We start from the raw sequence: 24,239 nt of genomic DNA, 5'->3' as shown, positions 1-24,239 counted from the left end.
CTCTCCTGCACCCCTTTGGACGGCGGGGCTGGGGGCGGGCTTTACTGGTGGGGGAATTAATTCCCACAAGCAATCAGGAGCTGGAGTCCCAGCCCCTACCTCCCATTGATGTCGCCATGGTGACCAGATCTCTCCTTAAGGAAGGACAAATTGTAGCCCCAGTTTCTGGGGGTTCTGATGGAGGCTGAGGTCAGCTGCCAGTCCCACAGGGCACTCGTGAAGGCCGGGGTGGGGTGGGGGGAATCCTTCCTGCTGTAGCTACTATGGCAGAGGGATGAAGAAAGTCTGGCCACATTAGGCCAGGATGGGGAAATTGTTTTTGAAGGACCATCTAGGTTCAAGAGTTCTCCATGGGGTTCACTGTGGCTGCCCTGGCAAGCTGTTTCCTTCCCATGTTTGAGCACTGCCTGTGGCTTACTACAAATAGAGATTTAGAGAATCATGGAAATGAATACATTTAACTTGTATTTTATTTATTTTTTGGTGTTGGTCCTGGGGTTTGAACTCAGGGCCTGGGCACTGTCCCTGATCTTCTTTTGCTCAAGGCTAGTGAGCTATCTCTTGAGCTACAGCTCCATTTCTGTTTTATTTTGTGTTTTCTTTCTTCCTTTTTTTTAAATCCAAGCTGGCTTCGAACCATGACCCTCATCTCCTCCTCTTCCTCTTCCTCCTCCTCCTCTTTCCCCTCTCTCTTCTCTCTTACTTCTCTTTCTCTGCTTTTTTCTCCTCTCCTCTTCCCTCATTTCCTCTCCTCTCTCTTCTCCTCTTCCTCTCTCTTTCAATCCTCTCTTTCTCCCCTCTTTTTCTTTATCTCTCCTCTCTTCTCCCTCGCCCCTCCTGCTTTTCTCCTCTCCCTTCTCTTTCTCTCTTCTCCCTCATTATCATCTTCTTCCTCCTCTCTCCTCTCTCTTCTCTTTTCATCCTTCCCCTCCTCTACTTCCTCTCTCTGCCTCTCTTTTCGCCTCTCTCTTTTTCTCTCCTCTCTTCTTCCCTCCCTTCCTCCCCTCCCTCTCTCCCTTCTTCTTGCCTGCCACAAAGCAAGGATGTCTCTAGTCACTTGCTCCTTCCAGCCCAATGTTCTAGTCAAGAGGTCAGCCAGGGAAGCATGGATTCAATCTTCTGAACCCACAAGCCTAAATGAATCTTTGTGAGTCTAGATTTCTCCACTCATTGGTATCCTGTGGTTTCTTAGTGAAGTTTATTATGTGTAGTATATTCCATTCTATTTCTAGGTGATAACTAGACTTTATTTTTTTCTTTTGGTGCCAGTACTGGAGCTTGAACTCAGGGCCCCATATTCTTACTTGGCTTTTTTGCTCAAGGCTAGTGCTCTACCACTTGAGCCACAGTTCTATTTCTGGATTTCTTGCTGGCTCATTGGAGATGACTCTCACAAACTTTATTGCCTGGGCTGGCTTTGAATTTCAAATCCTTAGCTCTCAGCTTCCTGAGTAGTTAGGATTATAGGCATGATCTACTGGCCACTGGCTAGCTAAGACTTTTTAAAAAATACAAATCATGAATCATTGTCAAGTTTTTACCATTCACTTTTAATGAATCTAGTGAAGTTTTACACTCAGTTATTAAAAACATGTTTAAGTCGATTTTTCAAACCAAGTTCACTCTCTTCCAAATTAGTCCTTTCAGGACTATGGGAAATCTCTATACTATCTTTGTAAAAATTGTCAGAAATCTAAAACGCACTTACAATAAAATATTTCCCCTGGGCGACAGTGGGTTACACGGATCATCCTAGCTGCTCAGGAGACTGAGATCTGAGGATCTCAGTTTGAAGCCAAGCCTCAGCAGGAAAGTCTGTGAGACTCTTACCTCCAGTGAACCACCAGAAAACCAGAAGTAGTACTATGGTTCAAATGGTAGAGCACCAGTCTTGACTGGAAAAAGCTCAGGGGCAGCACCCAGGCCCTGAGTTCAAGTCCCAGGACTGGAACTGAGACATAATTAAAAATAGAGCAAAGAGGAAAATCCTCCACCTACCACAACTTCCTGTAACATACACATTGATTTTCAAATTTTCAATGGCGATATAACATGCATACCACACAATGCACAAATTTTAGATATACAGATCAGGGTATTTTATTTATGAAGACATCAGGGCATCCATTTCTCAGATCAAAAGGTAGAATACTGCCCTTTGTTTCCATTCCAGATTAGGTAATGCTCACCCACTCTAAATAGCCTCCTTTGGAGTCTCATTCAAAGTTTGTTCTGCATGTTCTCAAAATTAAAAAAAGCAACTGAATAGAGTCTTAGAATGGACTTTAAGTCTGAATGCTCCTACTCTTGAATGTTTTAGTAGTTTGCTCTTTCACTGCTACAGTCTTCCATCTCTTAAAGACATTTTGTTTTAGTTTCCATTTACCTATTATTCGTGTCTTCTGGTTTTTTTTCCCATTTGGGATAATTCTGGGAGTCTTTCTGCTTCATCCTTTAGATTATGTGACTCTGTGTGTATGTGTGTGTCTATGTATCTGTGTGTGTCTGTCTCTGTCTCTCTCCCTGTCTCAGAACGTGATTTGTTTGAGATCACTTTCTGACCCCACTATCCTTTAGCTATGTGATCTTGAGCCAGTTACTTGACCATCCTGTACCTCATAATGACTCAACTATAGGCTGGGTTGATTGTGCATCTGATCCCCTCCTACAGTGTGGAAATATTAAATGACCCAGGTGCTGGTGGCTCACGCCTGTAATCCTAACTACTCAGGAGGCTGAGATCTTGGGATCGTAGTTCCAAACCAGCCTGGGCAGGAAAGTCTGTGAGACTCTTATCTCCGATAAACTACTCAGAAAAATCAGTGGTAGAGCACTAGCCTTGAGCACAGACAGGCTAGGAGACAGAGCTCAAGCCCTAGGACTAAAGAGAAAGAAGAAGGAGGAGGAGGAGGAGGAGGAGGAAGAGGAAGAAGAAGAAGAAGAAGAAGAAGAAGAAGAAGAAGAAGAAGAAGAAGAAGAAGAAGAAGAAGAAGAAGAAGAAGAAGAAGAAGAAGAAGATTATAAAGTGAAAGAATCTGTAATGCAATTAAAACCATATGATGGTTTCAGGCATTAAACACAAATGACTCAAGCAGTGATACTTACTCTCAAATCTTAAGGCATCTAACCTCATCCTAAGTGAGAAACTTCAGCTAGCTAAGGCAGCAAGCATGGGGTTCAGAGGAAAAGATGGGGCATCGTCTGCTTTGCCATCAGTGGAGAAGGAAATAAAAGAAACTGCATCTAACTGGGTGCCAGTGGCTCACAGCTGCAATCCTAGCTACTCAGGAGACTGAGATCTGGGGGTTGCAGTTCAAAGCCAGCCCAGGCAGGAAAGTCCATGAGACTCTCATTCCCAATGAACCACTAAAAAAAAGCTGGAAGTGGAGTTGTGGCACAAAGTGGTAGAGTGCTACCCTTGAACTAAAAAAAACTCAGGGACAGTGCTCAGGACCTAAGTTCAAGCCCAGGACTGACAAAAAAGAAGGAAGGAAGGAAGGAAGGAAGGAAGGAAGGAAGGAAGGAAGGAAGGAAGGAAGGAAGGAAAAGAAGGAAGAATACTTCATCTGACCAGTGATTGCTTTCATTAAAGGCATCCCAAAGTTTGGACACACTGTGAGTGGACCATTGTATATGTGAGAGAGAGAGAGGGAGGGAGAGAGAGAGAGAGACAGACAGACAGACACAGACACAGAGAGAGGTAGGTGGAGCCTAGACCATGTCCAACTCCTCCCTCCCATTTCTGGAACCTGAAGCCCCCGTCCTGGCGTCATGGCATGTCCAGGCCCCTGGCTTCCCTCCTCTCATCTCTTCCGGTGCTGGTGCCCAGTTCCTTGTTTCTCTTCCTGACTAAGTGTGGATTTAAGACCTCAGGAATCAGCAGCAGCAAATCAGCTGTTCTTCCCAATAGCCATAGGCCCCAAGGGATGGTGGTGACCATGGAGGACTCCAAGGAAGTAGGTGAGGCTGGGGCTAAGCCACTGGGAGCTCCAAGAAGTGTGGTGAGGGGAGGGGATCTGGAATGGCAAGGGGTGGGGACAGCTGGGGGTCTCAGCCTGTCCAGGCTCTGACTGATGCCTTCTTCCATCAGATGAGGAGGAGCTGATCTCCGACGGTAGCAGATATTCTGGAAAAAGCTTTGGAGTCCGATCGTCTTTGGGGCTTGGGAATTTTCCAGGTAGAGCAGGGTTTCCTCTTGGAATCTTGGGTCACGGGGAGGTGAATGGTGACCTCTATACCACTCCATTTTGGGGGGGAGGATAAGAAGGAGGAGGGGGGAGGAGGGGAAGGAGGGGGAAAGGGGAGAGAGGGTGGAGGGGGGAGGAGGAGGAGGAGGCTGTAGCTAGGCTACCCAGGTAGTCAGGGATACTGAAGGATTATAACCCCCAACTTTTCTCTCCCAGCTTTTCTGGGTCATGGTCATGTCCCCCAGCTGCTACAGCTCATTCTCTTTGTTCTACTTGCTGCACTTCTGATGGCCACCTTCATTCAAGGTCAGGAGACGACTGAGGGTTGGGGCTTCCTTGAGAGGGGAGGAAGATGGTGAAGCTAGCCAGGCACTGGTGGCTCACGCCTGTAATCCTACTACTCAGGAGGCTGAGATCCGAGGATCGTGGTTCAAAGCCAGCCTGGACAGGAAAGTCCATGAGACTTTGATCTCCAATAATTAAAAAAAAATGAAAGTGGCTGAAAACTGAAGTGGTGCTGTGGCTCAAGTGGTAGAGTGCTAGCCTTGAGCTGAAGAGCTAAGGGACAGTGTCCAGGCCCAGAGTTCAAGTCCTGCGACAGACCAAAAAAAAAAAAGATGGTAAAGCTAGGAATGGGAGCAGCAGCTTGTTAGGGCTCCCACCTCTGGTGCAGTGGAGGGGAGGGAGAAGGAGGAGGGAAGAAGATGAAGGGGGGGGGCGCACACAGAAGTCTTGTCTGTCTCCATTTGACCTTGTGATCGAGCCTTCTGTGGGTGTGACATTGCACAAAATGTTGGTCCTCAGAGACAGGATGGCTGGAGGCCATGTGCAGGCCATGGCAGGCAGAAGGGGTTTTTAAGTCACAGCTTGTTTTTCTCCCCCTTGTCTCCCACCCCTCAGTCTCTAAGGTCCCTAACTCAGAAGAACTGAAGCAGAGTCAGTCAAAGCAGGAGACGATTTACCAGGAATTGACCCGGATGAAGGCTCAAGTGGGTGAGTGGCTACTAACTAGGTATGCCAGGACTGGAGAGAGTCTTTACATGGGGGTTCTCATTGGTCTCTGGTCCTCTCTGAGCCTTGATCTCTTAATCTATGAATTGGGAGCAATGGTGTTTGCTGGTCACAGAGAGCCATCCATGTTGTAGGTATTTGATTAAGCTAGGCTCCCGGCCTCTGTTTTGAGTTCTAAAGCTCAGACTCCCTCTCAGTCTAGGAGAGATGGTGCCAGGACTTTGGGGGGTTCTCCGGGACTAAGGAAGAGGCCCAGGAAGTGGGGAGGAGATTGATTTTCCCAGGATGTAGTGTCCAGGAAGGGCCTTTGAAAGTTGGGCAGCTTGAAAGGTGGGCAAACACAGGAACAAGAACAACCATGAGGGGTGGGAAGGTGGCTCAGTGGTAGAGCGCTTGCCTTGCATGCCTGAGGCCCTGGGTTCGATTCCTCAGCACCACATAAGCAAAAAGAAAAAAGCCAGAAGTGGTGCTGTGGCGCAAGTGGTAGAGCGCTAGCCTTGAGTTGAAGAGCTGAGGGACAGCGGCCAGGCCCAGAGGTCAGTCCCCACGACTGGACCCAAAAAATAAAAATAAAAAAAAAAGAACATCCATGAGACTGGGCAACAGTGGCTCATGCCTGTAATCCTAACTACTTAGGGCCTGAGATCTGAGGATTGTGGTTCTAAGCCAGCCCAGGCAGGAAAATCTGTGAGACTTTTATCTCCAATGAACTACCAGAAAACCAGAAGTGGAGCTGTGCCCTAGGCCCTGAGTTCAAGCCCCACTGTCACAGGATGCAGGTGAAGGTTTGGGAAATGTCCCTCTAAAAGTAGGGAGTCTTCACTTCTTCACTTAGGGTCTTTGGCTTTGATCACAGGAGGGAGGGAGGGAAGGAGGGAAGAGAGAGAGAAAGAGAGAGAGAGAACCAGCTACTTGGCAGTTATGGTTATTTAGGCAGGGGGTCTGGCTTTAAAATTATGAAAAGGCAGATGTTTTATCTTTGCTCTAATCATGCCTGGTGTCACTTTCTGAGTTCCTGGATGTTTTGGGGGCATTCTTTCCAGATAAGAAAGCATCCTGCCATAAAACAGATCCTTATCTTTGAGATAAGGAAGGCACCCTGTTATCTACATTTAGGGAAGGAGGCTTTTAAGTTGGGGGGAAGCATTTTTCTCAGGAAGGCATACATCCTGTCAGATAAAGTCCATTCTGGGGGTGAATAATGCATCTCTCAGGAAGGAAGGCACCCTGTCGCCTCTCTGTGAAGCAAAGGCGCTTCACAATGTCATGTTTCTGAATTGCCTTCACCAAGCTTCATTTTCAATTTATCCTGTCTCACCATGACTGACCAAAAAAAAAAAAAGGGGGTGGGGGCTAGGTCCAAGCCTGATCCATCTCTCTCAACAGACCATCTATGCCGGCCCTGCCCCTGGGACTGGATATCTTTCCAAGGGCATTGCTACTTCCTCTCCAATTCCCAACGGAACTGGCATGACTCTGTCACCGCTTGCCAGGAAGTGGAGGCCCAACTCGTCAGCATTGAAAGTGATGAGGAGCAGGTACTCCCTGGCCAGCTGGGGTGGACATGGGCTGGCTATACAACATGGTTTTCTGGTAGTCCAAGCTTCTTCCAGAAATGGAGAAGGAAGTGGTTGAGGATGGCCTGGGTGCCTCGCAAAGGAGACATGCAAAAGTTCTGAACATGGTGAATACTTTTTCCATCGGTTGTGGTGGGGCTCTTGAACTCAGGGCCTGGGTGCTGTCCTTGAGCCTCTTTGTACTAGTGCTCTACCACTTGAGCCACAGCGCCACTCCCGTTTTTTGAGTATTTCATTGAAGGTAAGACTTCATGGGGACTTTCCTGCCAGGACTGGCTTCCAACCGAGATCCTCAGATCTCAGCCTCCTGAAATAGCCAGGATTACAGACATGAGCTACTGGCCCCCAGCTAGAATACTTTAAAATGTCAGTCATCTTTGTTGGTGTGCTGGGCTCTGTGTAAGCAATCTCCATAGAGAGTTCAAAAGTCCTGGTGAGTTATGTTTGGCAAGTTCCCTCGTGTAAATACTCGCAGCATGGAAGATTTCCAGCCACCAATGGGTTCATCCTTCAATGGAGAACTGAAAAGAGGTCATGTGCATAATCATGCATTACCAATCGGTACAATATGGCTCTAGCAGGTCAAAGCCAGTCATAAGCCTGGAGCTGGTGGCTCAGAGTTGTGCCTCAAGATACTCAGTGCTTAAAGAGAATACCATGTGCTTTCAGGCAGGAAGAGTTTATTTTACTGAACTGCTTGCCCCCTCCATGCAAGGTGGAGACCACATAGCTGAAGGAAGGGGCAGGCTGAGGTCTGACCTGCGTTTAAGTAGGAAAGGGGAAGGGAGAAGGTGTGGCCAGATGAGGGAAGATGTGGCCACACTGGATGCGGATGTGAACTCAGGGCCTGGGACCCTCCCCTGGTCGGATGGGAAGGATGGGGAGAAGGGGGTCTGCCCGGGATGTTACCTCCAGGTATGCTAGTTACTTAGCTGGCACAGGTAGGGAGTGGAGACTTAGCCAAGAGGAGGGGGGAACCTGCCTTTTCTTCCCAGGGTGAACCTTGTACTCAGAAGGCTGAGATCTAAAGATCATGGTTTCAAACCAATTCTGGCAGAGAGACCAGAAGACTCATATTTCCAATTAACTACCCCCCCAAAAAAAATCCAGAAGTGGAGGTGTCGTTCAAGTGGTAGAGAGCTAGTCTTGAGCACAAAAGCTAACATTCAGCACCCAGGCCCTGAGTTCAAGTCCCAGTACCAGCACATACACACACACACACACACACACACACACACACACACACAGAGGCACAATCAACTCTCAATAGCATAGAGGGAACAAACACATAAAACTTTGGAGGGGTGCCAGGTGTGGTGGCTCACGCCTGTAATCCTAGCTACTCAGGAGGCTGAGATCTGAGGATCATGGTTCAAAGCCAGCCTGGGCCTGAAAGGCTGTGAAACTCTTATCTCTAAACCACTCAGAAAACCAGAAGTGGTGCTGTGGTAGAGCGCTTGCCTTGAGCTGAAGAGCTGAGGGACAGTGTCCAGGCCCAGAGTTCAAGCTCCACGACCACCACCAACAACAAAAAACCTTGGAGAGGGAAGGGACTACTTCATATCTCAACTATAAAAAGGAGACACAAGCCAGATGCTGGTGGCTCACACCTGTCATCCTAACTACTCAGGGGACTGAGAGCTGAGGATCGTGGTTCAAAGCCAGGCCAGGCAGGAAAATCCATGAGACTCATCTCCAATGAACCACCAAAAAAATGGAAGTGGATCTACGGCTCAAAGTGGTAGAATGCTAGTGTTGGGCAGAAAAGCTCAGGGACAGTGTCCAGGTCTTGAGTTCAAGTCCTATGACCACAAAAAGGTTGGGGGGGGGCATGATACAAGATAGGTATAGAAAATGGGGCACAGAGCTTCCTTTTGAATCCTCCTTCCTTTCTTCAGAGCTTCCTGCAACAGACTTCTAAGAAGAAAGGCTACACGTGGATGGGGCTGTCAGACCTGAATCAGGAAGCCGCGTGGGTCTGGGTGGATGGCTCACCACTGTCCAACAGGTAAACACGGAATGTCACCCTAGGGAGTGACAGGGGGGTTGTCTCTGAAACTCTGTCCTTCCTGCCTTCCCATTACATGAGAACCTATGAGGTCTTCTCCATAGAGGAAGCATCTTCATGCCAGGGTGAAGATAAAGATGAAAAGTAGCACCAGGCACCCATGGCTCATGCCTGTCATCCTAGCTACTCAGGAGGCTGAGATTTGAGGATCATCATTCAAAGCCAACCTGGGCAGAAAAGTACCCCCTTGGAGATTGTTATCTCCAGTGAACTACACAAAAAACTGAAAGTGGAGATGTGGCTCCAGGGGGTAGAGCTCTGGCGTTAAGCAAAATGAGCTCAGAGACAGCGCCCAGGCCAAGTTCAAGCCCCACCATTGACCAAAAAAAAAAAAAAAAAAGGATGGAAAGTATATAGGGACCATATTGCAGGGACCAAGACTCCTCAGCACATGGAGGGTGGAGGAGCTGTGGGCAGGGGCCTTCGCTCTGGTATCTAAGGAAAGGAGTAGGGGAGGCAGGGCATGCTGGCTGAGGTCTGAGTAGTTTGAAGCATTACAACGGGTTCTATAGGCTCTGGTCGTCACTGTCTGGCATTTAGCTCTGAACAGGTGCACAGGGTCCTTAATTACAACCAATAAGGGAATTGGTTTAGGATGTAGAGTCTAAATTGGTTGATTTGTTTCTTCTTTTTCTTCTTCTTCCTCCTCCTCCTTCCTTCTTCTTTCTTCCTTCTCCTTCCTTCTTCTTTCTTCCTTCTCCTCCTCCTCCCCCCTCCTCTTCTCTCTCCCTCTTCTCTCTTCTCTTCCTTCTACTTCTCCTCCTCCCCTTCCCCATCTCTTCTTCCCCCTACCCTCCTCCTTCTTCTCAGATGCTTTGTGCTCAAGGCTAGTGCTTTACCACTTGAGCCATAGCTCCACTCCTGGCTATTTCTGAGTGGTTTATTGGAGATGAGAGTCTCATGGACTTTTCTGTCCAGGCTGGCTTCAAACTGTGATCCTCAGATCTCAGCCTCCTGAGCAGCTAGGATTATAGGTGTGAGCTACTGGTGCCCAGCATCTTTTTATGTATGTATGTATGTATGTATATATGTATGTATGTTTGTTTGTTTGTTTGTATTTACGTATTATGCTGAGGATTGAACCCAGGGTCTTGCCTACACTAGGCAAGCCTTCTACCACTAAGCTATACCCTCAACAAGATAATTTCTCCTAACTAGCGGGAGACCACAAGTATCAGAGTACCAGGTCAAAAGATTTAGGCATATTACTAGATCCTGAACAAGATATGGCTACCATAGGCCTACGGACGGCAGGCGTGACACAGAGACTTACTGACCTGTGGATGTACTTTACAGACTGAAGAAATATTGGAATAAAGGACAACCCAACAATAATGGGGGACAAGACTGTGTGGAATTTAGAGGCGAAGGCTGGAATGACTCCAACTGTGACAACAAGAAATTCTGGATCTGCAAAAAATCTTTGAGTCCCTGCTCTCACAAGTAATGGCCAGTCCTCACAGCCCAAAGTTCCCCTCTCCCTCAGTGGCAGAACTCTACCCACGTGCATGCCAGATCCTTAACCCAGTGAGTGGGCTGTTGTGGTTCCAATAATATCTTTAGGCTCTCCTCGGTCTTATTGGACATCCATGGTGGGCGGAACTTCCTCTGATGCCCCCAACTTCCTGTTGGCATGGTGACCATTGCTCTGTCTCCGATTTGTAGTTAATGTACTGAGTGGGTGTGGGAGAGATCTTTGGGTGGGGTGTATTCTGCAAATCTACTCTGCACTCTTTACCCTTTGGGGTAAACTGGAGTTGCTGTCAGAACCCCACTATTGGCCTTGCCCTTCCGCCTGGTGCCTTCTTTCCTGTAATGTAATAAACGTGTTTGGTCTTCATTTGGATTTCCCAGTGATGAAGATGTGTGTATTATTTATTTATAGTGAACCTTCTGATGCTACTTTAATTTATGGCAATAAGATGACTTGGGCCAGGTGCCCATGTAGTCCTAGCTACTCAGGAGGTTGAGATCTGAAGATCACCATTCAAAGCCAGCATAGGCTTGAAAGGCCATGAGACTCGTATCTCCATTTAACCACCAGAAAACCAGAAGTAGGGCTGTAGCTCAAAGTAGTAGAGCACTAGCCTTGAGCAGAAAAGCTCAGGAGAGCATCCAGGCCCTGAGTTGAAGCCCTACAGCTGTCTCCCCAACCCCGCAAAAAAAAAAAGATGACTTGGGTTGGAATAAGAAAAGATCAAGATAGCGCTAGTTCCCAGAAAGATTAAAGGGTTAGAATTTTCAACTCCACCTACCAATCTCCACGGAGGGAGTGGGGGTTGGCTATTTCAGAACTCTTTTGAGTGTGTGTGTGTGTGTGTGTCTCAAGTGGTAGAGTGCCAGCCTTGAGCAAAAAAGCTAAGGGACTGTGCCCAGGTCCTGAGTTCAAGCCCCAGTGCTGGCATCAAAAAAGGGGGAGGGGCAGGAAACTTCCCTGTGAGAATCCCAAAACTGGGAATATCTTTTTTTCTCTTTCTTTTTTCCTTTTCTTTTCTTTTCTTTTCCTTCCTTTCTTTTGCTCTCTCTCTCTCTCTTTCTTTCTTTCTTTGTCGGCTGTGGGATTGAACTCTGGGCCTGGGCACTGTCCCTGAACTCTTCAGCTCAAGGCGAGCACTCTTCCACTTGAACCATAGCGCCACTTCCAGTTTTCTGGTGGTTGATAGGAGATAAGAATCTTATAGACTTTGCTGCCTTATAGACTTTGGCTGGCTTTGAACCATGGTTCTCAGATCTCAGCCTCCTGAGTAGTTAGTATTACAGGCATGAGCCACCCACACCTGGCTTTATTTTTTTTTAATTAGGTCTTTTATTTATGCCTCGATTCTCCTTTTTTTTTTTAAATGCCAGTCTTGGGCTTGAACTCTGGGCCTAGGTGCTGTACCACTTAAGTTACAGATCCACTTCTGTGTGGAGAGCTGAGGGAGCCGACCTAAGATGGCGGGGCCGCATGGCATGGCCACGACCAAAGTTGGTGCTGGCTTCTGCCTTCCGAGTGCTCTCTGTGAAAAACAACTCCTTATATGGCTATGGCTTGCTTCCGTGTTTGCGACCCTATTGGTGTATGCCACGTGGCACTTCGGGATTGGCCTTCCAGGAGGCTTATAACCGGAGTGTGGGTGCGGGGCGAGAGAGAAGCGGGCAAAAGCAAGCGGGAGAGAAGCTTGCAGATAAGGTTCCTGAATAAACTGCTTTGAAAAAAATCCCGGGTTGTGTCTTCCTTGCTGGTCGAGGTGGATGCGACAGCTGGTGGCCCGCACGGGGATTCAGAACTCTCTGCGGTCAGGATGGTGCACTGGTAAGTTCCCAGGAAAAGGGAAATCTGCGACAAGAGCGGGGGTAAGTTCCCAGGTAAGTGGGAATCTGCGATTAAAGAGGGCATAATACGGGGCTTTTCTCTGTAGATAAAGAGAGAGCGGAAACCCGGGAAGAAATACAGGCCTAAAGTAAAAGTAACAAAGAATAAAATTTTTAATAACTAAGATGGGCGCCACGACTTCACATCCAATTTTTCTGGCCCTGGATGAGCTACTACGCTCAAAAGGACTAAAGTTAAAAAAGGATACTTTACAGAGGTTTCTTGATGCTTGCAACATTGTAGCTCCTTGGTTCACAGTGTCCTGGAGCCTTACAGCAGCTTCGTGGGAAAAATTAGGGAGGGATTTGGACTTTGCCTATAAACAGGGCACATTAAGGGCAGGAGTCCGCCCCATTTGGACATTGATTAAGGGCTGCCTGGAGGATCAGAGCTGCTGTGAGATGATAGAAAATGGACAGTCAGCACTGGAGCAGTTACAGGAGGAGAGGTCAGAGAAGGCGATCAGTGAAAAGGGAGACAGTGAACAGGGAAAAAGGGGGCAACTATACCCAGATCTGTCTGAGCTAAAATCAGAAAGAGAAAGTTCCGGCGAGTTAGAGGAGGAAGAAGTGAGAGCACTTATTCAACAGATGAAAAGGAGCCGTATAAAAAAGGGAGAACATAAGCTAAGTCAACCTGTGCTTAATGAGGTCGTAGAAAGAACTTTTGGTCAGACTCTTTTAGATGACATAGAAAGACCTTCCGGTCAAGCCCTTTTAGGTCCTCCTCCATATCAACATGGAGCCAATAGGCATACATTTTGCCCGGATACTTGGCGGACTGCTTGAGCAGAACTTGCCTTCCCAGTTTTTCAAGACGAAAATCAACAGAGATACCATGAGCCTCTAGAATTTAAAGTAATTAAGTCCCTGGCTGAGTCTGTTCGGACATATGGGATTACTGCCTCCTTTACCGTGGCTCAAGTGGAAGCTATAAAGAGATATTGCATGACCCCCTCTGATTGGGCGAGCCTAGCACGAGCATGTTTGAGTCCAGGCCAATACTTGGATTGGAGGGCATTTATGCTGGAATTTTGTAATGAACAGACAGGCATCAATCAAGCGAACAGACGCCAGGCTTGGGACAGAGACATGCCCCTAGGACAAGGTCGCTTTGCTAATGCTCAGATGATGTGTGTGCTTGTACTAATGAAACCTGCTATTATGCTACCTGCTGGAGTTCTCAGTATCCGTTAGCTATGGTTACACGCATCCCACATTGGGTGCCTGTGCCAGTAGATGCTTCTCAAGCTGTAACCTTGTTTAGGCATCAGAGAGATTTTGGCATCACTGCGGCCATTGTAACTGCTATAGCTGTGGCTGCTGTGGGTGCGATGGCTGCCGCTGTCGCCATGTCACATACTGTGCAGATGGCTCAGACTTTAAATAACTTGTCGGCTACTACAGCCAGAGCTCTGGATTTACAAGTGGCCATTGCACAATTAAAAGGAGGACTGATGCTGTTAAATCAAAGGATCGACCTTGTACAGGAACAGGTTGATATCATGTGGCAGTTGGCTCAGCTGGGATGTGTTCAAAAATATGAAGGGCTTTGTATTACTGCTACTCAGTATTATAACTATACCCAAGCAGCAAATTTGTCTAAACAACTGTCAAGTTAGGCAACTGGACGGGGGAATTCGACCAATTGATGTTACAGCTACTATCGGCCATTGTCGTGGTAAACTCCACCCGGATGGATGATGCCCTGTTACAAGATGTTTCCTCCTGGATTTTGACAGCTGTGGATCATTTTAAGGAGTGGGCGGGAATAGGCTCCCTTATTGGTATCCTGGCATTGGTGATCTTGTTGTGCCTGTGGTACATATACCGGATTAGGAGCTCGCAGCACAGAAGTATGGCTATGGTAGTCCAGGCCTTTACTGCCATTGAGGCCGGACAGTCCCCTCACGTGTGGCTTGCCACATTAAGAGAATAACACAGGGTGTAAGACAAACGCACTACACTTGGGCAAACGCACTGCACATGGGAATCACTTCCTGGCGTGAGCCCAAGAAGAGCATGTTGGGTTGCAAGTGGGTTGATGCCCAAGATCCCACCTCTGCAAAAAAGGCATCGGACAGGCCTGGTCGTCACTGGGGAAGGCGCGCACCTCAGGCAAAGACCAATGCAAGGTCCTCTCATTAATGTTTCAGACAGAGGCCCAACCTCTACTCTTACCTGTCGCTCAATAAAACAAAAAAGGGGGAGCTGTGGAGAGCTGCGGGAGCCGACCTAAGATGGCGGGGCCGCATGGCACGGCCACAACCAAAGTTGGTGCTGGCTTCTGCCTTCCGCCTTCCCGGGTTGTGTCTTCCTTGCTGGTCGAGGTGGATGCGACACTTCTGCCTTGGGATGGTTCATTGGAATTGAGTCTTGCAGAGTTTTCTGCCCAGACTGGCTTTGAACCTGGATCCTTAGATCTCAGCCTCTTGAGTAGCTAGGAGTGCAGGCATGCTAACAATGCTCTGTTTAAAGTTTCTCATGTGACAGTCATGTGCCATGATGCTCAGCTTTGATTGCTTGAGTTGGTCTCTTCAGGAAATTTTTGCCCAGGATGGCCTAGAACCACTATCCTCCTGATCTCTGCCTCCTGAGTTGTTAAGATGGTAGACATGAACCACCATTCCTGGCTCAGACACTATCTTTTCTATAATAAAATTCACTTAAAAACTTTGATGCTTGTTTTATAGCCCTACCTATTGTCTATCTTGTTGACTATCATAGACCCATGGAAAAGCTATGGACTCTGTTATTGGGTAAAATATATAGCCGTGTAAGTGTGAGTTAGCTTTGCTTGTGCGTCACTTGCTACATTCAAAACCCGAGTCTGTAATTCCTTTCCTAAGGAAGCTGTCACCTACTCTTCAAAATTCTCACCATTAGCCAGGCAATGGTGGCTCATGCCTGCCATCCTAACTACTCAGGAGGAGGCTGAGATCTGAAGATCATGGTTCAAAGCCAGCCTGAGCAAAGTAATAATAATAAAGTCCATGAGACTCTTATCTCCAATGATCCACCAAAACAGCTGGAAGTGGGGCTGTGGCTCAAGTGGTAGAACACCAGCCTTGAGTGCAAAAGAATTCAAGTTCCAGGATCAGGGCGCACGCGCACACACACACACACACACACACACACACACATTATCTTCACTAAGGATGAAAAATAGAGACCCAATATTATATGTTGTGTTGACATCTGATTTAAAACAAAAACCAGGAAGTTTTGGATGTGGTCTCACCACAGAGTTCCCCTTCTAGCTCTCTTCCTGGACATCTCTTCCTTACTGAGGAACCTGACTCAGCTTCCGATCCTCCCCAAAGACAGATCCTTGGCAGCCATGAAATCACTGAATCTAGCCAATCACAACTCCCTGTGGAATCCAGGGGGGACCCCACTCTCTTGGGACCCCCAGAAGTATACTCCTGACCTGATGATGAGTGTGTGATCGATAACACTGGTGTATGTGTGATGGTACTGGGGTTTGAACTCAGGGCCTGGGCACTGTCCTTGAGCTCTTTTGTTCAAGGCTAGCACTCTACTACTTGAGCTACAGCTCTACTTCCAGCTTTTTGTGATTAATTGGAGCTAAGAATCTCTCCGACTTATCCTGTCCAGGCTGGCTTTGAACTGTGATCCTCAGATCTCAGCCTCCTGAGTAGTTGGGATTACAGGCCCAAGCCACCCAGTGCCTGGCTTAATGACACTGTTTTGTCACGAGTTATGGAATTCTTCACCAATGGGTGGATAGGAGATAAACCACCAGCAAATAATAAGACTTTTTTTTTTTTTTGCTTTTATCCTAGTGTTGGGACGTGCTCACAGCTAGAACTCTACTGCTTGAGCCATTCCTCCAGTTCCTGCTTTTTTCTTGTTATTTGGAAATAAAAGCATTTTGGGGGGTCAGTCTTGAGGTTTGAACTCAGGGCCTGGGCGCCGTCCCTAAGCTTTGTCACTCAAGGCTAGAACTCTACCACTTTGAGCCACAGCACCACTTCCAGTTTTCTGGTGGTTTATTGGAGATAAGAGTCTCATAGACTTTCCTGCCCAGGCTGGCTTTGAACCACCATCCTCAGCTATAAAAAGCCTTTTATATACCTATTTGATATGATTGTTTGCTGTTGGTGACTTCTTTGATGAAGTGGCTGTACTGATTTGTTTTTCAGTGCTAGGAATTGAACTCAAGGCCTCTTGGTTGCTAGGCAAGCTCTCTAACATTTGAGCCATGTCTCCTGCATAAAGGAAGGGTCTTACTTCAGGCCCAGGCTGGTCTTGCCTTGTGAATCTCCTCCTTGTGCTTGTCAGCATTGCTGGGAATAAAAGATGCACCTAGACAATGTGCTTTCTCCATAGCTGGGCCAACAGACAGGCATCACCACCCTCGAACATTAGTTGAGATGGAGTCTCATGAATTTTTATGACCTAGCTGGCCTCCAAACACACCTCTTCCCTCTACCTCTGAAGAAGCTTAGATTACAGGTTTGAAGATGCCATGCCCAGCTGGTAGATCTTTTATTCCACAAAAAATAGCGTCTTAATTGTGAGCTTCAAAAAAGTTTAATGTACGCTCTATTCCACTAAGAGTGTGTAGATCCGTGGTATTATTAAATAAACATTACCACCACCAGCATCTGCTTACCGAGTTCTTCATTTCATAGAGCCGATTAATTAAACAAGAGATCCCTCGGGCAGCAGGGTGTGGGGGGAGGAAGGAGAGGGAGAATGCACTCACACTATTCGATTCATATTCTACAAAATTAGGGAAATTGAGGGGAGGGGTTGGGAGGGATGGAAGGGGGACACTGATTAAGATTCATTGCATTCATAAACAGGGCTCACTGAATGGTAACTCCTTTGGATCACTACTTACAGATAAAGAAAAATACAAACTGAAAACAATAAATAAAAGAGATCCCTGGTCTTCTTCCCCCCCCCCCCCACAATTCTATATCCTGTGCTGTAAATGTGATGACTTCAGGGGCTTCCTGTGAAATGAATCATGCAGTATTGTCCGATGCAGGCGCGGTATTTGTCCTATGCAAGCTGGCTGATTTTCACTGATGACTGCCCTCCATGTTCATCTTATGCTGTAGCATGTATGAGAACGCCTTTCCTTTTCAAAGGCTGTATAATATTCCCTTGTGTGGATAACTACCATTCTCTTAAGCTGTTCCTCTATCCAGTGAAGACTCCTGTTCCTTCTACTTACTGGCTATTGGTGCACAATGCAGCTGGGAACACAGACACACAATATTTCCGAGAACCCCTGCTTTCAGTTCTTTGGGAGTAGAGATACCCAGAATTGGAACCGTAGGGTCAGATGATATTTCCATTGGCATTATTTTGAGGAACTAAATGTGTTTTTCTGCAGAAGCTACATTATTCGGTGTGTTCCCAGCAACATTGTGCAAGGGTTCCAATTTTTCCACATCCTTGGGACATGTTTTTTAAAAGAAATTTGCTAGCTTTTTTTGGGGGGCCAGTCATGGGGCCTGAACTCTGGGCCTGGGCGCTGCCCCTCAGCTCTTCAGCTCAAGGCTAGCACTCTACCACTTGAGCCACAGCACCACTTCTGGCTTTTTTTTTCTTTTTGCTTATGTGGTGCTGGGGAATCAAACTCAGGGCCTCATGCATACAAGGCAAGCGCTCTACCACTGAGCCACCTTCCCAGCCCCTTTGCTGGCTTTTATATGAATGGTCCCTGTGGAGGCCGGGGGAAAGGTGGTAGCTAGTGGAGTTTTTTGTTTTGCGTTGTGGGTTTGGTGGTTGTTTTTGTTCTTATTTTGTTTTTTGTATCACTCTTGGGGCTTGAACTCAGGGCCTGGGCACTGTCTCTGAGCTTTTATGTTCAAGGCTAGTGCTCTATTACTTAAGCCGCAGCTCCCCTTCTGGCTTTTTGGTAGTTCATTGCAGGTAAGAGTGTCACAGACTTTCTTACCCAGACTGCCTTTGATTCGTGATCCTCAGATCTCAGCTTCCAGAGTAGCTTGGATTACAGGTGTGAGCCATCCATCTAATGTTTTTGTTTTTGTCAGCAGTGAGGCTTGGACTCAGAGCCTGGGAGCTGTGTCTGAGCTTTTTTGCTCAAGCAACCTACCTAATGTTCCATTCATATTTTCTAATGATTCACCATGACAAGCAGCTTTTCATGAGAGAAAGAAAAAGAGAGAGAAAGGAAGGAAAGAGGGAAGGAAGGAAGGAAAGAAGGGAGGGAGGGAGGGAGGAAGGGAGGGAGGGAGGAAGGAGGGAAGAGGAAGGAAAGAAGGAAGGGAAGGAACAACAGCTATAGTCATCAGGGAAATGAAAATCAAAACACCAGTAAGCCAGGTGCTGGTGGCTCACACCTGTAATCCTAGCTGAGATCTGAGCATCACTGTTCAAAGCCAGCCTGGGCAGGAAAGTCTATGAGACTCTTATCTCCAATAATCACTAAAAAGTGAGAAATGGAGCTACAACTAAATGGTAGAGCACCAGCCTTGAACACAAAAGCTCAAGGAGAGCGCCAGGCCCTGTGTTCAACCCCAGGTACTGGCGTGAGTGCGCACGCGCGCGCGCGCACACACACACACACACACACACACACACACAATTTTTTAAAATTTAAAAATGCAGAGAGAAGGTTTCTGATCATCATAAACATTAAATAAATATGAATGGTTCTGAATTGGATCTCCACTCTCAAGTCGGCAGAAATTCCCATAAGTCAGAAAATGGCAAGCTGGGCATCGGTGGCTCATGCCTGTCATCCTAGCTACTCAGGAGGCTGAGATCTGAGGATTGAGGTTCAGATTCAGCCTGGGCAGGAAAGTCTGTGAGACTCTTATCTCCAATAAACCACACAGAAAACCAGAAGTGGTGCAGTGGCTCAAGTGATAGAGTGTCCGCCTTGAGCTGAAGAGCTGAAGGATAGTGCCCAGACCCAGAGTTCAAGACCCACAACCAACAAAAAGAAAAAAGAAAATGGCAAATCAAGGCAGAAGCCTGGGTTCAGCATAGCATAGATATTTCTGGAGACACTGGGAGATTTTGGGATGCGGGAGGAGTGGGCATAGATACCCAACTCTCATCGCTGCTCTGTGCTAAAGAGCCAGCACCTGCCAACCCCTCTCTGGAATTCCTGGACCATGGGACCCCTTCAGAGGTGGGTCAGCTTTGCCTGCCCTGCCCCCCCAGCCTCTTCCGGTGCTGGTACCCAGTTCCTTTTTTTTTCTTCCTCCATGAGAAGAAGAGATTTAGGGAGTTAGGAATAAAAGCTGTGATCTTCAGCAGCCGGTGACACCAAGGGACAGCAGTGACCTTGCATGACTCCGAGGAAATGAAGGAGCCACAGCCAGGCCCCCTGGGTGAGGCTAGCCTGGGACTTGGGGGGCGCACTCTGGATTCCGGAACCAGGAGTGGGGGGAAAAGCTCAGGTCTTTGATGGATGCTTTCCACATTTAGATGAGGAGAAGCTGGTCACCAATGGCAGCCAATATTCCTTGAGCTGCTCTGCCCGAGCAGGAGGACAGCTCCTTGGCAGCTACTTAGCTCTTGGGGGAGGGTGACAATCTGATCTCTGGATATCTGGGTGCTTGGAACTGAGTGTTCAAATGCTGGACCTTTGGGTAGTAGAAGAGTGAAAGCTGAAGATCTGGACTCCTGAGGTTTTGTGTGTGTGTGTGAGTGTGTGTGTGTGTGTGTGCATGTGCATGTGCACACACACATGCCAGTCCTGGGACTTGAACTCAGGGCCTGAGTGCTATCCCTGAGCTTTTTGTGCTCAAGGATGGTGCTCTATCACTTGAGCCACAGCTCCACTTCCAGCTTTTGGGTGGTTAATTGAAGATAAAAAGTCTCACAGGCCGGGCACTGGTGGCTCATGCCTGTAATCCTAGCTACTCAGGAGGCTAAGATCTGAAGATCGCGTTCAAAGCCAGCCTGGGCAGGAATGACAATGAGACTCCTATCTCCAATAAATTACCAGAAAAACAGAAGTGGCGCTGTAGCTCAAGTGGTAGAGTGCTGGCCTTGAGCTGAAGAGCTGAGGGACAGCGCCCAGGCCCAGAGTTCAAGCCCCATGATCAACCAAAAAAAAAAAGTCTCACAGTTTTTTCTGCCTGTGCTGGCTTTGAACCATGATCCTCAGAGCTCAACCTCTCGAGTAGCTAGGGTGACAGGCAAGAGCCATGGGCTCCTGGCTTGGGAGGAGAATGCAGTGGTGGCCACGCTGTCACTGGCCCCTGGCCTCTATGTGTCCCACAGGGTGTCTAGGCCGTGGCCACACCCCTCTTGTGCTGAAGCTGCTCTTCTTCATCTTCTTCTCCGGGCTCCTGCTGGCCATTCTCGTCCAAGGTGAGGAGAGGACAGAGGGCTGGGGATGTGTGGCCTGGTGAGGCCAAGAGGGAGGTGAATCAGGAGCTGGGATCAAATCTATCAGAGGCTTCTGGGGGCTTCTGCGGGAAGGGAGGGGGGATTGGGAAGAGAGTGGGGGAGGAAAGGAGGGAGGGAAGAGCTGAGGAGCAAGGTTTCTTCATCCTCAAATGCAATCACACAAAACCTTGGATCTCAGAAATGATGATCTGAAGGCAGACGGGGGGAGGAGGTGGAGCTGGAGGCTGACAAACAGTAGGTGCTTTATGATCACAGTGGGGTTTGATTTTGTGGGTGTTTATTTATTTATTGGTCGGTCATGGGGTTTGAACTCTGGGCCTGGGCACGGTCCCTGAGCTCTTCAGCTTAAGGCTAGCGCTTTACCACGTGAGCCACCGCACCACTTCCTTTTTTTTTTTTTGATGGTGGTGGGACTCAAGTCTTCAAAGTCCCCAGCGATCAAGGACAGTCCAAGCAAGAGGAGATCTACCAGGAGATGATTCAACTGAAGGCTGGAGTGGGTGAGTAGCCAGACACTTGTGGAACAGAGGGGGAGTCTCAAAGTTTGAGAGGGTCTCTCTTCCTTTATATAACCACCCCTCCTGTGGAACCTCAGTTTCCCTCATCTGGGAAGTAGGAACTCAACGTAACAGGTGGAGTGTGCTCAGGCCTCATGCATCTAGTAGGTACACAACTAATCTCCTTCAGCTCTGGATTTGCAAAGCCTTACTTGTCCCTATCTGCAGCCAGGGTTCTGAGGTTTTTCCAGGCTAAGAAGGGGGTCAGGACATGGAGAGTGGGGAATGGCGGCAAGGGAAGGCCCTAGAAAGCTGGGCAGACACAGAACAAAGCTGTCCATGTAGGAGTCCAGCCCGACCCTCCACTTCCTCCCGCAGACCGCCTGTGCCGGCCCTGCCCCTGGGACTGGACGTCCTTCCAAGGAAACTGTTACTTCTTCTCCAAGTCCACCCGGAATTGGACGGATTCTGTCATCGCTTGCAAAGAAACAGGGGCCCAACTGGTTGTCATCAAAAGTCATGAGGAGCAGGTAAACCAGGGCTCGTGGGGAGGGTGGGGGACCCCTATCTTCCTGTGGGGCCCTTTATCCGGTCACACTGGCTGGCTGTTCAGGCATGGCGTTCTGGATGAAAGGCTGCAGCCTACTGCAACTAGAAAGAGAAGACAAAATGAATGGGGAAAAAGTCCCAATTCTGTTTCAGGGGGACCATTCTTGTTTTAATCTGAACGAATGCCCTGGGGGAACTTTTTTAAATGGGGGGATTGCCAGCTGAGCATCGGGGGCTCAGGCCTTTCATCCTACCTGCTCAAGAGACTGAGATCTGAGGATTGTGGCTCAAAGCCAGCCCCAGGCGGGAAAATCCATGAGACTCTTATCTCCAGTGAACCAACAGAAAGTCAGAAGTGGAGCTATGGCTCAAGTGGTAAAGTGCTAGCCTTGAGTGAAAAAGCTCAAGGACAGCCCCTCCCAGGCCCTGAGTTCAAGCCCCAGGACCAGTACAAAAGAAAAAAAAGTAACAAAAAGTAAAGTAAACCTTTTGCCAGTTACCCTGGTATAAATATTGATATGGCCAGCCTGGCCAAGCCTCCAAGGGGATTGTCATTCAATATACAGCTGGAGATCAGTGACAATTGAGGCCATGGTTAATCCCCACTAAAGCCAAGGATGAGTAAATCTGAGTGTGCATGGGCAGATTAAACATATCATGTTGTTGATGTGGCTGTGTGTAAGGTGAAACGCCACACGTGTTCCAGGTACAAAGTCAGGACACCTGTACACATGGGAGAGAGGGACCCAGACCTCCCAAAAAACTCATGAAGATTTATGTTTTCCAACACTGGAAGGCTTTAAGTCAAACTACAAGCAGAACTTCCTGGGAAGAGACTGCGGGAGGAAGAGGGAAGTGGGGGGGGGGCAGAGGGAGGCCCAGCTGGTAAACTAGAATGGTAGTGCTCTCTCTCCCTTTCCAGAACTTCTTGCAACTGATCTCCAAGAATAAAGGCCACACGTGGATGGGGATGTCAGACCTGAACACAGAAGCCACATGGCGCTGGGTGGATGGTTCACCCCTGTTGCCTGCGTAAGTCTCGTGCGAATGTCTGACAGAGTCCTGTGGGATTTTGATACTCTGACTTTTGAGCTATGTTTGGAGGGGGGGTTCCCCATTCCAACCCCCAGGCACCTCTGACAAAGTCTGTGACCTTGTGACAAAGTCTATTCCCCCAATGGTGCTGTGGCTCAACGTGGTAGAGCGCTAGCCTTGAGCAAAAAGAGCTCAGGGACAGCGCCCAGGCCCCGAGTTCAAGCAAGGTCTCTATGTTCAGGTGAAGTAGGGTGGCAGAGGCCGAGACTGCCATGGTCAAAGCTGCAGGAGTGCCTGGGGTGAAAGGATTTGAAATAGAGCACATTCATAGGTAATCTTCCCCAAGATGGCATGTTGGCTGGATATCAATGACTCACACCTATCATCCTAGCTGCTCAAGAGGTTGAGATCTAAGGATCCTGACTCGAAGCCAGCCTGGGCAGAAAAATCCATGAGACTTTATCTGCAGTTAGCCAGCAGAAAAGTTGGAAGTGGAGCTGTACCTCCAAGGAGTAGAGCGCCATCTTTGAGCACACAAGCTCAGGGACAGCGCTCAGGCCCTGAGTTAAGCTCCATGCGCGCATGCGCGGGCACAGTCCCTCTAAGGGTCTTGCTCTCTGCAGCTTCATGAAGTACTGGAACCCGCAGGAGCCCAACAACCTGGGGGAGGAAGACTGTGCGGAGTTTGACGGCAACGGGTGGAATGATGACAACTGTGACGTCAACAACTTCTGGATCTGTAAAAAGCCAGCAGCGTCCTGCCCCAACCAATGAGGGCGGCCGGCCCCTTGCAGGGAACTCTGACCCTGAACTGCGCAACCCGCAAACAGCACCCAGAATGCGGAGAGCTGCCAGCAAGGGTTTAAAACAGACAGCTCTGGAGAGGGTGAAGAGACCGGGGTGCCACCCCCACCCCACCCCTTTCCTTGGGCTGGCAGCTATGCCAGGGACTTTGACAACTTAAGTTTGGGCTAAATATATGGACACAGTGTCTGGACTTTCCCTGGGCTGCAGTCTCTTGTCCTACAAGAATAAGGAAATCAGTGTCCCACAAACTCTGTTTTAGCTCTGGTTGTCATATTAATCTAGATGCTTTATGGGTTGCATGTATCCATGGTAACCTTTCGTGTGTCAACTCAACTAAATGTGCTTGCTTGTGGGGATTTGGGGTCCCTGGTCCCTGCTGATTCTCATCTTTCCTCTCTCTCTCTCCCTCTCTCTCTCTCCTCCTCCTCCCCCTCTCCCTCCTTCCCTCCCTCTCCCTCCCTCTCTCCCTCTCTTTTCTAATTTTCTTCCGCCCAGTATCCCATTGCAGTGCCTTGATTATGATCAGCCCATTCCTCTCCCACAATCCCTTGCAGCTTGGTCCTTCCAACCTCCCTGCTGGGTGGTGGCAGAAACATCTGTCATTTCCACCCCCATTCTTTAATCCCTCGCCATTTGTGTTGAGATCTGGACCCTGAACTCACAGTTCTGGACTCTTCCCTGCGAGACTCCTGGGCCCCCAAGGGGATGGACCGCTGAGATCTTTTCCTCCTCTGCTTTCCAGGTTCCCTTTGGCCTACTGGTTGTAGTAGGACATCTTTGCAGG

The 24,239-nt window shown here is 48.3% G+C and overlaps 1 protein-coding gene across 1 annotated transcript; it reads left to right on the top strand.

Annotated features, from left to right (window-relative positions):
• The first annotated feature begins 3,751 nt into the window (after window positions 1-3,751).
• LOC105998721 lies at window positions 3,752-23,422 on the top strand. Its single transcript, XM_013033511.1, has 12 exons — window positions 3,752-3,960; window positions 4,091-4,177; window positions 4,404-4,493; window positions 5,088-5,180; window positions 6,585-6,736; window positions 8,674-8,783; window positions 10,140-10,288; window positions 20,439-20,528; window positions 20,987-21,067; window positions 21,443-21,594; window positions 22,536-22,645; window positions 23,272-23,422. The coding sequence occupies exons 1-12, from the start codon at window positions 3,777-3,779 to the stop codon at window positions 23,420-23,422; spliced, it is 1,449 nt and encodes a 482-aa protein (XP_012888965.1). The 5' UTR covers window positions 3,752-3,776.
• The last annotated feature ends 817 nt before the right edge of the window (window positions 23,423-24,239 follow it).

The sequence above is a fragment of the Dipodomys ordii genome, unplaced genomic scaffold, assembly GCF_000151885.1.
Source record: "Dipodomys ordii isolate 6190 unplaced genomic scaffold, Dord_2.0 Scaffold171, whole genome shotgun sequence".
Lineage (NCBI taxonomy): Eukaryota > Metazoa > Chordata > Mammalia > Rodentia > Heteromyidae > Dipodomys > Dipodomys ordii.
The sequence above is the reverse complement of the archived record's forward strand: the minus strand, read 5'-3'. Positions and strand labels throughout refer to the sequence as shown.

Excerpts from the sequence above, each read along its gene's own strand:
- LOC105998721 (XM_013033511.1), top strand. The coding sequence starts at position 3,777 with ATGTCCAGGCCCCTGGCTTCCCTCCTCTCATCTCTTCCGGTGCTGGTG. Across the intron at positions 8,784-10,139 it reads GGCTCACCACTGTCCAACAG|ACTGAAGAAATATTGGAATA; the intron begins GTAAACACGGAA and ends TGTACTTTACAG. Across the intron at positions 21,595-22,535 it reads TCAAAAGTCATGAGGAGCAG|AACTTCTTGCAACTGATCTC; the intron begins GTAAACCAGGGC and ends CTCCCTTTCCAG.